This window comes from Leptodactylus fuscus, chromosome 7 (assembly GCF_031893055.1).
Source record: "Leptodactylus fuscus isolate aLepFus1 chromosome 7, aLepFus1.hap2, whole genome shotgun sequence".
Lineage (NCBI taxonomy): Eukaryota > Metazoa > Chordata > Amphibia > Anura > Leptodactylidae > Leptodactylus > Leptodactylus fuscus.
This window is the reverse complement of record NC_134271.1, coordinates 72,440,382-72,454,620: the sequence shown is the minus strand read 5'-3', so window position 1 is coordinate 72,454,620 and position 14,239 is coordinate 72,440,382. Positions and strand designations below refer to the sequence as shown.

Here is a 14,239-nt window from a genome sequence, read left to right as displayed (position 1 = left end):
CTGGAGTAAAATTCGGATTTTATTTATTTCGTGTATAGCTCAGTAAAATAAGTATTTACAATTTACTCAGAGTTTTTTGTGGCTTCTATCTATAAACTGGCAGTAAAGTGGAGTTCAGAGGGGATTGATTTAAACTATACATATCTGAAACCCATTCTGAGATCTGAGTTATACTACAGTCCTTTAATAATAATAATAATAATAAGCAATGCTACAGGTGTAATAAGAAGAAGAATTATAATGACTGTTGTACAACAGCAAGATCTTACTAGAATGGCTTGAGGCACAGGCTGAAAATAGAGCCACGAAAAGGATTCCTATGAGGCTTGCCCCTTGATATTTGCATTTCATACCTTTGGTGAATGAAGCAAAAAGCCTGGTTTCCCCTTGAGCCAGTTCTGTGAGACAATACCAGGTTAAATATACAACGACTGGCGCCCAAACTGCCAACACAATATACCTGTACGGAAGAAAGCAAATGCTATTATTGTATTAATCCACCTTATGGAAGCAAAATGTCTGTGCCAGGCAGGCAGTTACCACAACATAACAGAAATAAACAGCAATAACTGTGTTGACACTAGTGTCACTGCAGGGCATAGCCGCCTCTCCTTCACACAATGCAGTATTAAAAGAGTCTTTAGAAGAAAGAGGGAATGGTAAGTACAGTTACAAACTAGTTAAAGGGGTTGTAAGATCTCTTGGAAGGTACTGGGTTGTCTTGCAGAGAACCATATAGTGTAGACAATAGGAATGTCTGCGAGGCTCCTGAAAAAAAAGAGTGGAGACCTCCTGGCAGAGCGGGGAAAGCCCCTGGGTCCAGTGGAATGCTCCCACATACACTGGACTCCTCATTCTACAGGTAACATGGACACTATGTGCCAGTCATGGCCTGAAAAGGGGCACAGGCTAAACAAATTTCACAAAAAAGGGGCATGTCATGGGACAAAAGGAGAGGTGTCCTTGTCCAAAAAACGTCCACAGCGCACACTCCATTCTTCTATAACCCCACTGCCAAACATTGGTCTATATAGTTCAATTTCTCTTCATTGTCAGACATGCAGATTAGCTGACAAATGAAAGATTTATATGCACTGAATAGAAACCAGAATATGTGTAATGGCCATCTGAATTCCCACAGTGCACTGCCTCAAAGTTTAAGTCACATTTTAGCAGGTGATTTCTGATTTTTAACTAGGGATGTGGATGGCGAAGAAAAGCTTATAGCTACAAATCAGCAGAAGTTAACCCCTAATGGATGTAGGTCAATGAGATTTCATGAGCACATGCGCTGATCGGAGGACCTTGGCAATGACCGAGCTCTCTCTTGTAAAAGTCTGGAACTGACACGATCCTATTCAAGTCAATGGGGTCCTTAGTCTTTGTGAAAAAATGTTACTGTATGTTCAGATGCATTTTCCCCATATCAGAATACCAGATCAGTATTTTAAAAACATGTGTGGATGAGATTAAATGACATTTCATTTACTTTGCTGGTACTATAAAACTGTTTTTTTTTCTGATGCATTTTTGCTGCAGCAAAAATCTTGCTACGTGGGGCTTATTTATATATTTTTATTATTTTGCTTATGCTGACAACATACAAACTCCTTGTAGGTGTTGTCTTTGACTGGATTTGAACCTCTGGCGTTGCAAGGCCACAGTGCTAACCACTGAGCCACCATGCTGCCCCAGGGAAATTATTTTTTCCCACAATGTGGTGATATAATCACGTGACTTATTGTTGAGTGTCTCTTGTATCTTAGATGCAGGCCACTGTTTGTTACACAACATCGCTGCACTAGATTTTCTTGACAGATCTGTGTTGCCCCAAGTGACATATTACAATAGATAGTGTATACAGTAAACAGTGTAGTTCAGCTCCTCACTGGTAACTACTGGTGTCCAGGCTCTACACAGAAATTGCCTTCTTTGGGTTCTATGAGATCAACAGGCCACTACAATACAGTGATCCATAGACCATTACTTCACAGATTCTAGGACTTTTGATATTCTAATTACTTCAAATATTTTCCTTCATTCTCTTGAACAAGATTCTGCAGAAGACACAAGTATAAGTATTTCCTTTTATATTTCATACTGTAGGCTTTGGCTCCAAAAAAACCCAAATCATAAAAATCTCCAACAGAATGGGAGTGCCGGAGATAGTCGTTTGCTGTACGTCAGCTATCAACAGCGCTCCCATTGAAGTGAATGGGAGCACCGACCAACATTATTACCGCATTCACTATGCAGCCAAAATGACAGATGTCTATATTCTGTGGATTGTTACTATTAAGCGATACCAAATTGATATAGTTTATATTAACATTGTAGCAAAAATCCAAAAACTTTGTAAATATACTTCTTGGAGTTGCTATATTCTGACCTGTAGCTTTTTTTAGATTTCTATATAAAGGCCTACATATAGCATATTTTTGTGCGGGGCTAGTTGTACTTTTTATTTATACCATTTTGGGGAATGTCTGATGATTTGATCACTTTTATCCTCAATTTATTATTTTTTTTCGGAGGTGAAACACCAGAAAATTACCTGGTTCAGCAGTTTTGATTTTTTTTCACGATACGGGAAAAAAATATTTATATAATTTTGTAATTTGCATATTTTAGGACATGGGAAAGCAGTGTTTATGTTCATTTTTGTTTATTTTAATTTTTAAACAGAATTTTATGCTGATTTAAGGTGGGTTCACACTTCCGTTGGATGTCCATTTTGATAGTGTCCATTTAAAAAAAACAAGAAAAAAAAAAATGGACACATTAGTATCAGTTAGTGTCCATTTTTATACTATATGCGCAGAAAGAAAGCGCACAGTAATAATCAACAGTATAATGGATGCTTGTCCGTTACCATAGACATCAATTGGATTTTTAACGGGTTTATGATGGTTCTGATAGTGTCTGTTGTTAAAATCTTGTAATGGACATAGGGTATAAAGGAGAAAAACAAAATTTACCTTCCAACTGTCCCTCCATTCCCGGCCTGTGGGTCTAATCCCTGGGCCAAATTGTCCTTAGTGGAAACATGCTGCTCATGAGTATATGTGCTGAGTGGTCATGTGAATGATGATCATTATGTCATCACTTCCTGTCCACCAGGGCCCACAGAAAAAGAAAAGAGGAATATTTGTTTGTTTGTTTTTTCCCTTTCTTCAATACACCTGTCTGCTCTCTGGACTATTTAAGAAACATCTTGCAAAATCTCTTTGAAATTTAAATTTAGTTTTCAATAATAAATGCCCTTCCCAAAAGAATTCTGGGATTACAGAGAATGTAAGAATAGGCAGAGCCCTTACCAGGACGTCTTTGAACACCATTCCACAAGGTCTGATTGGAATAGTCGGATGGGTCTGTCCACTGGCTGATGAACCCATTCATCATATTTTTCTCTCAAGTTACCAACCTGCCAAAGCAGTGGCTTCTCCCAGTCTACTAAGTCCTAAAAGAAATAATAATAATAATCTCAGGTTATTGAGCATACATCAAGAATCATGCATATCCTGCCCTAGAGAAGCCTATAAATGACAGAAAAAGTAACAGGGTCAGTGGTATACTGTAGCAGTGTTATACTTCAAGCCATTAGTCTTATAAAACAGTAAAACTGGACCATCCCATTACAATTATATCCTGTAAGAGACCAACCCATTGTCCTTTGTATTGTTGCCAAGTTTCAGTGCACTTGTTTATATCTACTGATACAGTTACTGACACGTATTGTCATTTATTTCCTGTTCCTTAAAGACTGCAAAAACTATTGATTGATCACCAACACTGCAGAAATAAAAAAGGTACGATGCTTCCTTCACACATCCATAGTGAATAGAAGTCAATGACTTACTTATTAGGATGTAAAACAATTCTCTTGTATTCAAAAATCTGTTTGTTTTTTGGTTTTGTTTTAACATTAAGTCTAATATGTTAAGAAAAAACAAAACCAAAAACAACATGGGCACATTACTGCTCCCAAAAGGGATGTCACAAACCCTTCTAAGACTCCAGAGCCTAGAGGTGCCGTAGTATTGGGGTAGGGATATATTACTGCAGAGTTTGTCCAATCAATAGTCAGAATATTCCCTATGAGCCTATTGATCCTAACTCTTGGCACCCCTTGCCCATCTGCTACTGGATGGGGCACTTAAATCTTTGGTAGTAATAGTGCCAATTATTGGAGCTGTGGTAGCCTGCACTGCCAATGCCAAATAGGTGGTTTACATGGTTTACAGGTAGTTAGGTCAGCCCTGTCTAAGAGAACATTGACAAATGCGCCAAGAGTTGGTTCACCACCAATCAGATATTGATGACGCATCCTAACAATGGACCATCAACATGCTAATCCTGGTAATCCCTTAAATTTTTTCATACATCATATGAATATAGAAAGTCTGGGGTAAACATGACACTTCACAGAATGCAAATCACCTCAGGAAATTATGTGCTAACACTGAACAATCAGGGTATGCTGCAGAATACGGACTTCTTTACTAGATGCAAAATGGTGATCATAAGTCTTCAAGGGGTATTCCTATGTTGGCATGTTTGGCAATATCCATATGACTTGTACAGGGCTTTCAAAAGTAGACAAGCATGCAGTCTCTGTTATTTTGGAACTACTGTACAAGTGAATGAAGATATTAACCCACGGCCCTTTTCTCAAGATACATGCAGGTCCCAGAGGTCGGACTTGCATCTTTTAGGCATTTCTGGATATCCTATGGATAGATTCATACATTACAAGATGGAAATACCCAGTTAAGAGAAAATACACTGCACTAGACTAAACAATTTTATGCTGATTTATCATGACTTGTGTACCAGAAAAAAGGAATAGCCATAAAAATAAAAAAATCACAAGTCAATTTTTGCACATAAATGTGTGACTAAGTTTTGCACTCCACTTGCCACTGAAAGGGAGTGTGGCAGGAGTCTGTGTTGTGGCAGAACATAGACCCTGTTAGATTTGTTATCACTTATGCCAGTTTTTTTTGGCGTAAATGATGCCAGAAATATATGTCAGCAAGGAACTGGCAATTCATTCATTCGCATAAACCGGAAAGATAGCCCTAATTTATGACCAGGCATGTACCTCATTATTAATAAAGGCACAAACTCCAATAGGTCAGAGATCATCAAAACCAACATGGAAAACACTAGTTTTTCCTTTTTGGACATTGCCAAGATGGAAAGTAAAATACGTGAATGTGATCCATTTCGAAGAATGGACCATCAATATAAATTTCAGCCATTGTGATTTCACCTCATAGTTTGCTAACTCAGTTAACGGCAGGAGGATGCAAAAATGTAGAGCCACCCAGCAAGCAAACACTGAACCTCTGGAATTACCATCTGCCATCAACGTAGCAGGTAAATCACCTAGAATAACTTGTTGACATGTGTCCTTCTGGACTATTTTGCATTGTGTCAACTACCTGAGCAGACCATGGGCTGGCACAGCTTTAACTGATAACACAGGACAATAACTCATACATTGCTTTAAATAACCTAGTAGCAACTCCTATGAAGGTCTTCCTAAAGACAAATCTATATTTCAATTTAGTGCTGTTGTTATGGTACCCATAACTGTATACATTATATGTTCGATTATTAGGACGGAAAAGCCATTGTATCTTATCATCCTACATGACCTTTAGACTCCACAAGAACCATCTGCTCAGTACAGGTAGATTTAATCCCTTCTGTTATCTACATGTGAGACTTTGTACCTGCTCTCTTGAAAGATTAGATGCGGCCATACAAACGCACTAATAATTGGGTTACTTTGCCAGCTATGGTGACATTTCAATTGGTCTGAATATTTATTAGAAACCTTGAAAGTTGATTTTTTTTAATATACTCCAACAGGTCGTTCTCTCATTATCAGTCGTTTTCAATCTTGAGCAACCTAGCAGCAAAATGTGAGGTCAGCACCTCTTCCCTCCATGTGACATCTCTTCTTGCCTGTACAGTAAGTCAGAAGGAGCTGACTGGTCTACTGGACAATATGTCCAGTTCAACTATGCTCGTGTTCTTCTAAATGGTGATGTAATCTCCATGTTTTATGCATATTTTTAGTAAAAGTTAAGTTTTATACCTAAAGGTTTGCTGGAAAAAATATTTTTTGATACATTGGTTTTGCTTACTCTATACAGTCGGGGTTTTCCGTGCAACCTGACTGGTTGCAACCTTTACTGCTGCAAGTGTGTGTGTGTGTGTGTGTGTGTGTGTGTGCCTACCAGTGAATGAACGGCCCTGGTAGGGTATTAGTGCTGGACTCGACAGCTGTGGGTTCAGTTTGGGTTTGCTCCTACCTGTGGGCTTATGACTGAGATGACCCTGAATTAAATGCTAAGGAGTTACCCCTAAAAGCTATTAGCCCCTGATAGTGAGCTGTTCTGAAAGAGAATCCTAGGGGCAGTAACTTGGTTGGGGATGGGGGCTCCTATCTTGTAAATTCAGGTCTCACTCACAGGCATATTGGAGTTAAACTGGGCCATTAACTAGTGTTCACACACAGACTTATTTAGCCCAATGAGTTTTTGACCATTTTTTATCTTTTTGGTTAAACTTTTAATGAAACTAATAAAAGTTACTTTTTAAATGCACTTTACACAATTCTATTAGTTTAAGATTGGTGCATAAACCTCTGTAATATTGATTTGTTATTTCGTTACTTTGTAACCTGACTGGGTCTCAATATATTTGTATATCTGTGGAGTGGAGCGGTTCATCTAGCTGCTACCGGACAATATGTCTATTAACAAGCTAAAAAAAAAAGAGTAAACAGGAGATGCATTTGTCCTCATTTTTTATTGTTCTGAAACTTTTTTCACATGTTCCTCTAAGGATAATAGGGGTTAATATCTTTCTGATCTGTTTCATTTGAGGAGTGGCTATAGGACTGGGCTTAGCTAAGGTTGTGGGTTATAGGAGTTGTCCAGTTTCAGCAAATAAGAGTTATTGTTTGTATAATGAAAAGTTGTACAATTTTCCAATACATTTTCTGTATCAGTTCCTCTTGGTTTTCTAAATCTCTGATTGCTGTCATTCATTGCTCTCAACTAAAATCCCTGGAAAAATCCCTTTAAAGGTGGAACCCACGTAGTGTAAATGCTGCAGTTTGGCTGCAGTAGAAATGACGCGGCAAAAAATAAAAAAAATAAATTGCTGCGTTGTACAGTTACTGCAAAGTTAATGAAATTGTGGTTATTTCTCATCCATACATTGCACAAAAAACCGCTGTGGAAGAGCTGCATTTTTGAAAGTTGCAGCATGTCAATTATACCTAATATATATTTAATAAGGGAAGAAATTGCCATCTGTACAGTCTCCCCCTCTCCTTCTGTCTCTACCCCCTTCCCTCATAGATTGTAAGCCCTCGTGGGCAGGGCCCTCTACCCCACACCACAGTCGGTCATTGTTAGTATTATATCTACCTGTATATTCTGTGTATTGTATGTAACCCCCAAATGTAAAGCACCATGGAATTAATGGTGCTATATAAAATAATAATAATAAATAATAATAATAATAAATAATAATAATAATAAATTCCATAAGGAAAAAAAATGTTTTGTCTGAGTTTTTATCCACCGCGTATTTCTGTGCTTCATTCCATGGAGCCTTAGCCTAGGAGTTTTTAGGTACCAAAATATTGCTGAACTTTTCTTCTGACAGGCACCCTGGTCAGGGGCCTATGCAGGATTTTCAGGGGGATGGGAGTGGGCATTTGAGCTCCCCACACACACACACTATAACATTCTCTAAGTGCCCCACAGTAGAATGCCTCATCTCCCACACAGTACATGGTTCTCAATACTCACATCTCTAAGGACTCCCCATTCCTCTCCACTCTTGGCACCAGCGCAAACAGCATCAGATAAATGCTGGCATAGAGAAAGAGCAGGTAGTCCAAGGAGCAATCACTTCTCGTTCCCCAGGTCTTCCTGGCAGCCAAGAAAGGCATCCTTGAGGGGCTGTCTACTGACAGGATCCAGTAACCAATGATGATTGATCGGTGATGAAGATCATCATCATCGATCATCATCATCATCATCATTATGTAGGAAAGATAAGCGTCATTCAGGAGAGCATTTGCTGGTCAAGGTCAACATGGCAGTGATTTTACACATGAAACTACCCTTTCATACACCCCAGCACCCAGCATCTCTACTGGGCAGATGTTTCAAAAGACTGTGGCGTTTAGATGAACGCAGAACAACTTCACTACTAACCAAGCACAGTTCTGTACTCTGTATAGCAGCTGTGCTTGGTATTCCTGCTTAGTCCTATTTACAGGAATAGCAATGAGCTGCAAAAAGGCCATGTGACTGATGGACATGACATGACACAGCCTGGGAAATGGAAGAGGTGCTTACTAGATCTGCTACCGCTACCTGTGTGGCTTCTAGATGTTAGACCTTTAATAATCTAATACTGGTGACATATCCAAAACATATGTCAATATTTTATAGTCCAAGGAAAATGATTTAACATGTAAGTCATTAATTTGAGATCAGTGAGGTCCAGCAAAATCCCTGCACGAGCTATTATTTAGCATAGTGTGCAGAGCTGGAAGCTGTATAATGGCCTGGTTGCACGATTACAGTTCAGCTACCATTCAAATGAATGGAAGTAGAGCTGAAATAGCCAGTGTAAAATGGGCTAAAAAGAGTAGATGGGTGCAGGACCCTCACTGACCTCAAGCTAATGACCCATTCTAAGCACAGGTCATTATAGAGGATTACAAGGAGTAATAAAGCTTACCAGTGCACTCCCTGAACTGGCTAAGCGTTATTACTAAAATACAACTCTGTCTCCCAAAGACCTGTTTACTACCTTTGCAGAGGGCAGCTGGGAGGCCAGAGTTCTCCTTCTTCTGTCTCCGTTATGAATTTCACTGCTGTTACTGACTCCCCTCTACTTAGAGAGCGGGCCCAGTGAGTAGAGTGGAGTTGGTCATGGCGCTGAGAGTCGGAGCATCAAGAGGGAAGGCAAACTAATGAGAGTTTTGGCCTCCCCAGCTGCCCTTCACAAAGGTAATAAATGGGGCTCAGAGGGACCAAGGTGTGTACTGTTAAGTAATAATCTGAATTTCACTGTGGTTACTGACTTCCATCTACTCAGGCAGCAGGCTCAATGAGTAGGATGGAGTTGGTCATGATGCTGAGTGTCAAAGCATGAAGGGGGGAGACAAATAAACAAGAGTTGTAGCTTCCCCAGCAGCCCTGCACAATGGTAATAAATATGCCTCAGAGGGACATAGGTGTATATAAGTAATAAAGTTAAACCAGTGCAAGAAATCCACTGGTAAGATCTCCAGGTAACTCCTTTACTTGTCAATCTAATATGAGCGACCACCTTTACATAAGGACATGTAAATATAGTGGTTTCACATTGAAATCTAGGAAACGTTGTGACTTTTTGTGACTAGTAGTTGAAGCACCCTCAGCACTTTGTGTAAGAGACTCATCAATCTTTAGATGACAGGAGTTGCCAAAGTTGTTGTGTAACCCTACCCTAAAGGAGAGGAGGAAATAAAAATGTGCAAGAAATAAAATATTTCTTTTAAGTTTAGTGCTCCTTTAATGCATGAATTGGCTGCATCCTTCCAAGAAAGATACTTTTTGTAGCCATTCTCTGCTCTGATTTACTGATGATGGTCCCATACAAGTCATCTTTGCCAACTAAAAATAGACAATCTGTGTGTCTCTGGGCACTGTGTGTACTGGGGACTAAGTCTTTTGGGGTCTGTATGCTCTACAAAGGGGGTCTGCCATCAGGTGAAGATCTTAGTTTAATAGTAGCTGAAAGTGTTCAACATGTACATATGTTAAATAAACACCTCTAATCCTGACCAGTCCTACCCATGCTCCCTTTAAACCTATCCAGTCCCTTTTTGCCCACATACAATAGTGTGCTGTCTTTTGTGTAACATACAATGATGAAGCCTCCTTAAAGCCCCCATACAGTATAATACCCCCTTAGTTCTCAACACAGTATATTGCCCCTTTAGTGGCCTCCACATGGCGGCATGTCATATTGGTGTCCCCACCCAGTATAACACCCCTAAGAGCCTCCTAAAGAATGTAATATCCCCTTATTACTCTGTACAGTATAATACCCCCATAGTACCCATAGATAGTATAATGCCTCCACAAGGTGAAGCAGAAAGATAACTGCGCCACAACACCTGCACACAGAAATGACGATGTATAGAAGATTTCTCACCTTTTCTGGATTGAAAGTATGAAACTGAATTCCATCTGAGTAGTGAGGTGACTTCTTTGTGTAGTGATTTCCTCGTTCTCTTAAATGCTGTAAAAGAACAACAATGAATTAAGCCATCAAAGTATTCATAAAGTTTAAGGCTAAAGCCTCAAGTAAGGAAACACAGCTAAATGCTGTAGAAACTGAGTGGAAAAAGCAAAATGCTTGTGTTTTTCTGCTGTGTTTTTCATTTTCTTTATTCACCACCCCCGAATATGTATATGGGGAAAATACCAGTAAAATTAACATGCTGCACTTTTCAGAAGATCATGCCTTGTTGAAAGTGCAGCATTTTTTTCTACAATGTGTGGATGAAATTAAACAAAATCTCTTTTACTTTGGCAGCACTTCTTCCACTGGGTTTCTGAAACAGCCAAAAACACTAGGTTTCTACAATGCAGGTACAATGTAAGGCAGGTCATCACACATATGGCTCCAAAAGGTCTAATACATCTTTATAGGGATCAGAGATCATTATTTCTGATGGGAAACTCCAAATCAGCTTTTTCTCTTCACAGAGCAATAACTACAATATACACCAAGAGAGGGAGCATGAGGGTATCATCGTATTCAGAGCGCTTCTTTATAAAATAGAGCTCCGATTACTATAAGGATGGGATCACATGGCTTAAAGCTTTTGTCAATAGGATTTGGTGTGTTCTTTGCTTTAAGATGAGTAGGATGCTTCTTTTTTTCAGCTGGTTGAAACAACAGCTCTGAAAAAGGAAAGTGAATTTTCAGGGTTGTTTGAAAAAGTTTTTAGTTTAGTTTTTGAGGCATAAAAGTCTCAAATGCAGCTTCAAATGAAGGAGTGTGAACGTGCTCTAAAGATGACAACTTACAATGTGTCATGTAACTATTGCTTTAACAGAAATGCAGTTAGTGCAACACAAAACCTGCATCCATTGAGTGGTAACACATTAGGGTAAGGTTACACTGAGTTTTTTGGTCAGGGTTTTGAGGCCATAACCGCTTCAAAACCCTGACCAAATAGACGCTCCCATTGAAATCAATGGGAGACGCTCAGGTCTTTTTCCTGGGAGCTCTTTCTTCTGGCTCTCGGAAAAAAGAAGCAAGATGTTCATTCTTCCGGACGAGTCGCCCTGCAATTCGGCCTGAAGAAACTCCCTCCTCCAGACTAGGCCCATTCATTGGGTCTAATCCGGAGCAGAGTGCGCGGCTGGATGCCGATGCAGTGCACCTGCTTTCAGTCGCGGCTTCCCAGTTTTTGGATCGGAACCTGAGGCGGCCTCCATCTCAGGTTCCGTTCCAAAAAACCCCCGTGTGAACTTACCCTTACTGTAGTACCATGGCATAAAAGTAATCTGCCACTACCAAAATATGCTGCTGAGAAAGTCAGTTTTATATTGGAGTGAAATCCTATATTATCCTTCAGAACATACATTACTCATTCTATACTGATCCAGTGGTATAGCCTGTATTATACTACAGAACTGCAATCATTGTGATACTGGCGGAGTCCCTGTGTACATACATTATATTACTTATTTTGAGTTACACCCTATAAGAGCCAGAGCTGCACTCACTATTCTGCTTGTGGAGTCACTGTGTACACACATTCACACATTACATTACTTATTCTGTACTATTCTTTGTTTACATCCTGTAGTTCTTTTATTTAAAAGACAAACCATTACAATAAGGACAAATAGCATAATATTAAAACAAATACATAATTTAATAACAAAGGCAACATAACACATTGTGATATTTCCCTGCTCTCCTTTAATGCATATATGTGCAAATTTAGTCCATCATTAACTCACACTGGTGTTAATGAGGCGGGACCTGTCAAACACACATCAGTTAATTATACATCCATATATACTTTTATTACAAACTCCACACTAATAATAGTTATTTAATCTACACCCACTAATAATCACTATATATAGATTTAATAACTGATCCAGTTTTCCTAATAAAGTAACTTTTTTTTAATAAGCAATATACTTAGGCTAGGTTCACACCTGCTCCCGGTCGCCACCTGTGGATTCCGTTCCCCTTGCGACTCTAAAAACGTGGAGAAAAAAGTCCTACAAGTAACACTTCTCTCTCAGCATTTTCTGTCCTTTACTGAAGGTAACTGTTTTTTAAAGTGGATTATGTGTGACCCTAGTGTGAAACCCTAGTGTGAACCTGGCGTAAGACACAAAAATAAACACACAAAATAAATAAATATTAGCAACACCTGCCAAATAACAATACAAAAATATACATCAAACCAAAATCTGATATATAAAATAAACAAAATGACAAGCCCACATTCAGACCAATCGATGGTCAGCCAGGAAATCCCCCTTCAAACTCACCCTCCCCACCTAAAACCTATACTCCTGTATATTGCGTATGCCAGCCAAATAGTTATAGAAGCCATATCAAGAAAAATCACACTAAACTCACACAAATAAAATTAAAATAAAATCCCATGGCCACTCCCAGCTGTACACTCAAGCCCTGGCACCAGTTGAATGTCTAAAATTGCATCCTTTATTATACTCAAGAGCTGCGCTCATCATTCTTCAGGCTTAAGGCAGGTGTCCCAAACTACGAAAACACTGTGTTTTACATTACCTGCAAAGTGGATGGGATTCTGTCTAATGGCATCATCCACACAAAGCAGTATAATATTAGCAGTGGAAATGCTGCAATTTCAAAAACACTTAAGTTTTTTGTAAATCGCAAAATGTTAATTATACCTATGGAAATACTGGCGATTTCCGTATAGATATCATAGAGGCAGTAAAATGCTGTGGAAAAAAACACTGAGTTTCTGCCGCAGTCTTTCAGGCCGGGGCCCCATGGGACGTATACACCGCAAACTGCTTGCAGCGGAGACACTGTGGGAAAAATTGCGGCGTTTTACAGTGCAAGCAAAGGGGATGAGATTCATGCGAATCCCATGCCCACTTTGCGGAAGAAATCGCAGCACGGACACACTGTGATTTGCAAAGCCGTTGCGGCATGTCAGTTATATCTACGGAAACGCTGACGGCTTTCCCGTAGATATAATGTTAAGAGAAAGTCCGCAGAGGAAAACTCTGAACTTTCTCTTAAAAGCGCTGCGGAAAGAACCACAATGCGATCACGCAGCGGTTCTTTCCGCAGCGCTTTAGCGCTGGGATTACGGACCGTGGGGCCTTAGCCTCACAGTGTTTTCTGGCTGTGGCTCTGTATGTGAGACTTTAGAATAAATGAGTTTTCTAGGCTTACCAGTTGAAAATTGGCAAGATTAAACACCAGACACCCCTACTGATCAGCTGTGTAAAGGGACTGCAATGTTCAGAAGGGTGATGTAGCTTCTACACACCATACATTTTTCAGCAACTTGGTATTATGGCTCACTCAAATGGGACTGGGTTGCGAACCAGCCATGTGACCAATTAACATGACATGGCCTATGATGTGAAAGCATTGCACAGGGGGCACTGCTGCAAACAGCTGATCCATGGGGGTTCTAGGTGTTGGACCCTCACTTATCTATGGGACAGGTCAACAATTAATAAACTTGAAAAACCTAGCATCAACAATCCCACCATCGACCAAACAGCTGCAGCACAGCAGTCATACAATAACATGTACGGCCAGCTTTAGAGCTCATAGACAGGTCAAGTTACATAAAAGTCTATGGAGGGGGGTGGAGAAAGACTTGACAGAGAGAAACAGACGAGACATGCTGCTCTAAATAGAAGTACATTTTTAGCATATTTCTAGCAATTTTCCTGCAGTTTTTAGCAGTACTGAACAGGAATGATGTGAAGGCAAGATACCTTACTGTTAGAAACAGACACAGAATTCCTTCTGTAGCTTTCTCATTCCCTTTCCATACACTTTAATAAACTGCAGCCTATCTTCACTGCAGGCAGGTCTGAGCAGTAACTTAAGCTGTACAGTACAGCATGGAAGGAGCCGGATAAGTGGTGGAGAAACAAGC

General features: G+C 39.7%; 1 protein-coding gene across 1 annotated transcript in view; it reads right to left on the bottom strand.

The window, feature by feature from the left end:
• FA2H (fatty acid 2-hydroxylase) overlaps positions 1 to 14,239 on the bottom strand; it is a 38,835-nt gene that overhangs the window by 1,948 nt on the left and 22,648 nt on the right. Inside the window, exons 2-4 of the mRNA XM_075282079.1 lie at positions 10,246 to 10,332; positions 3,318 to 3,460; positions 354 to 460 (exon numbers count right to left, since the gene is read on the bottom strand). Of these exons, the coding sequence (XP_075138180.1) occupies positions 354 to 460; positions 3,318 to 3,460; positions 10,246 to 10,332 (337 nt within the window). The remainder of the gene's footprint in view (positions 1 to 353; positions 461 to 3,317; positions 3,461 to 10,245; positions 10,333 to 14,239) is intronic.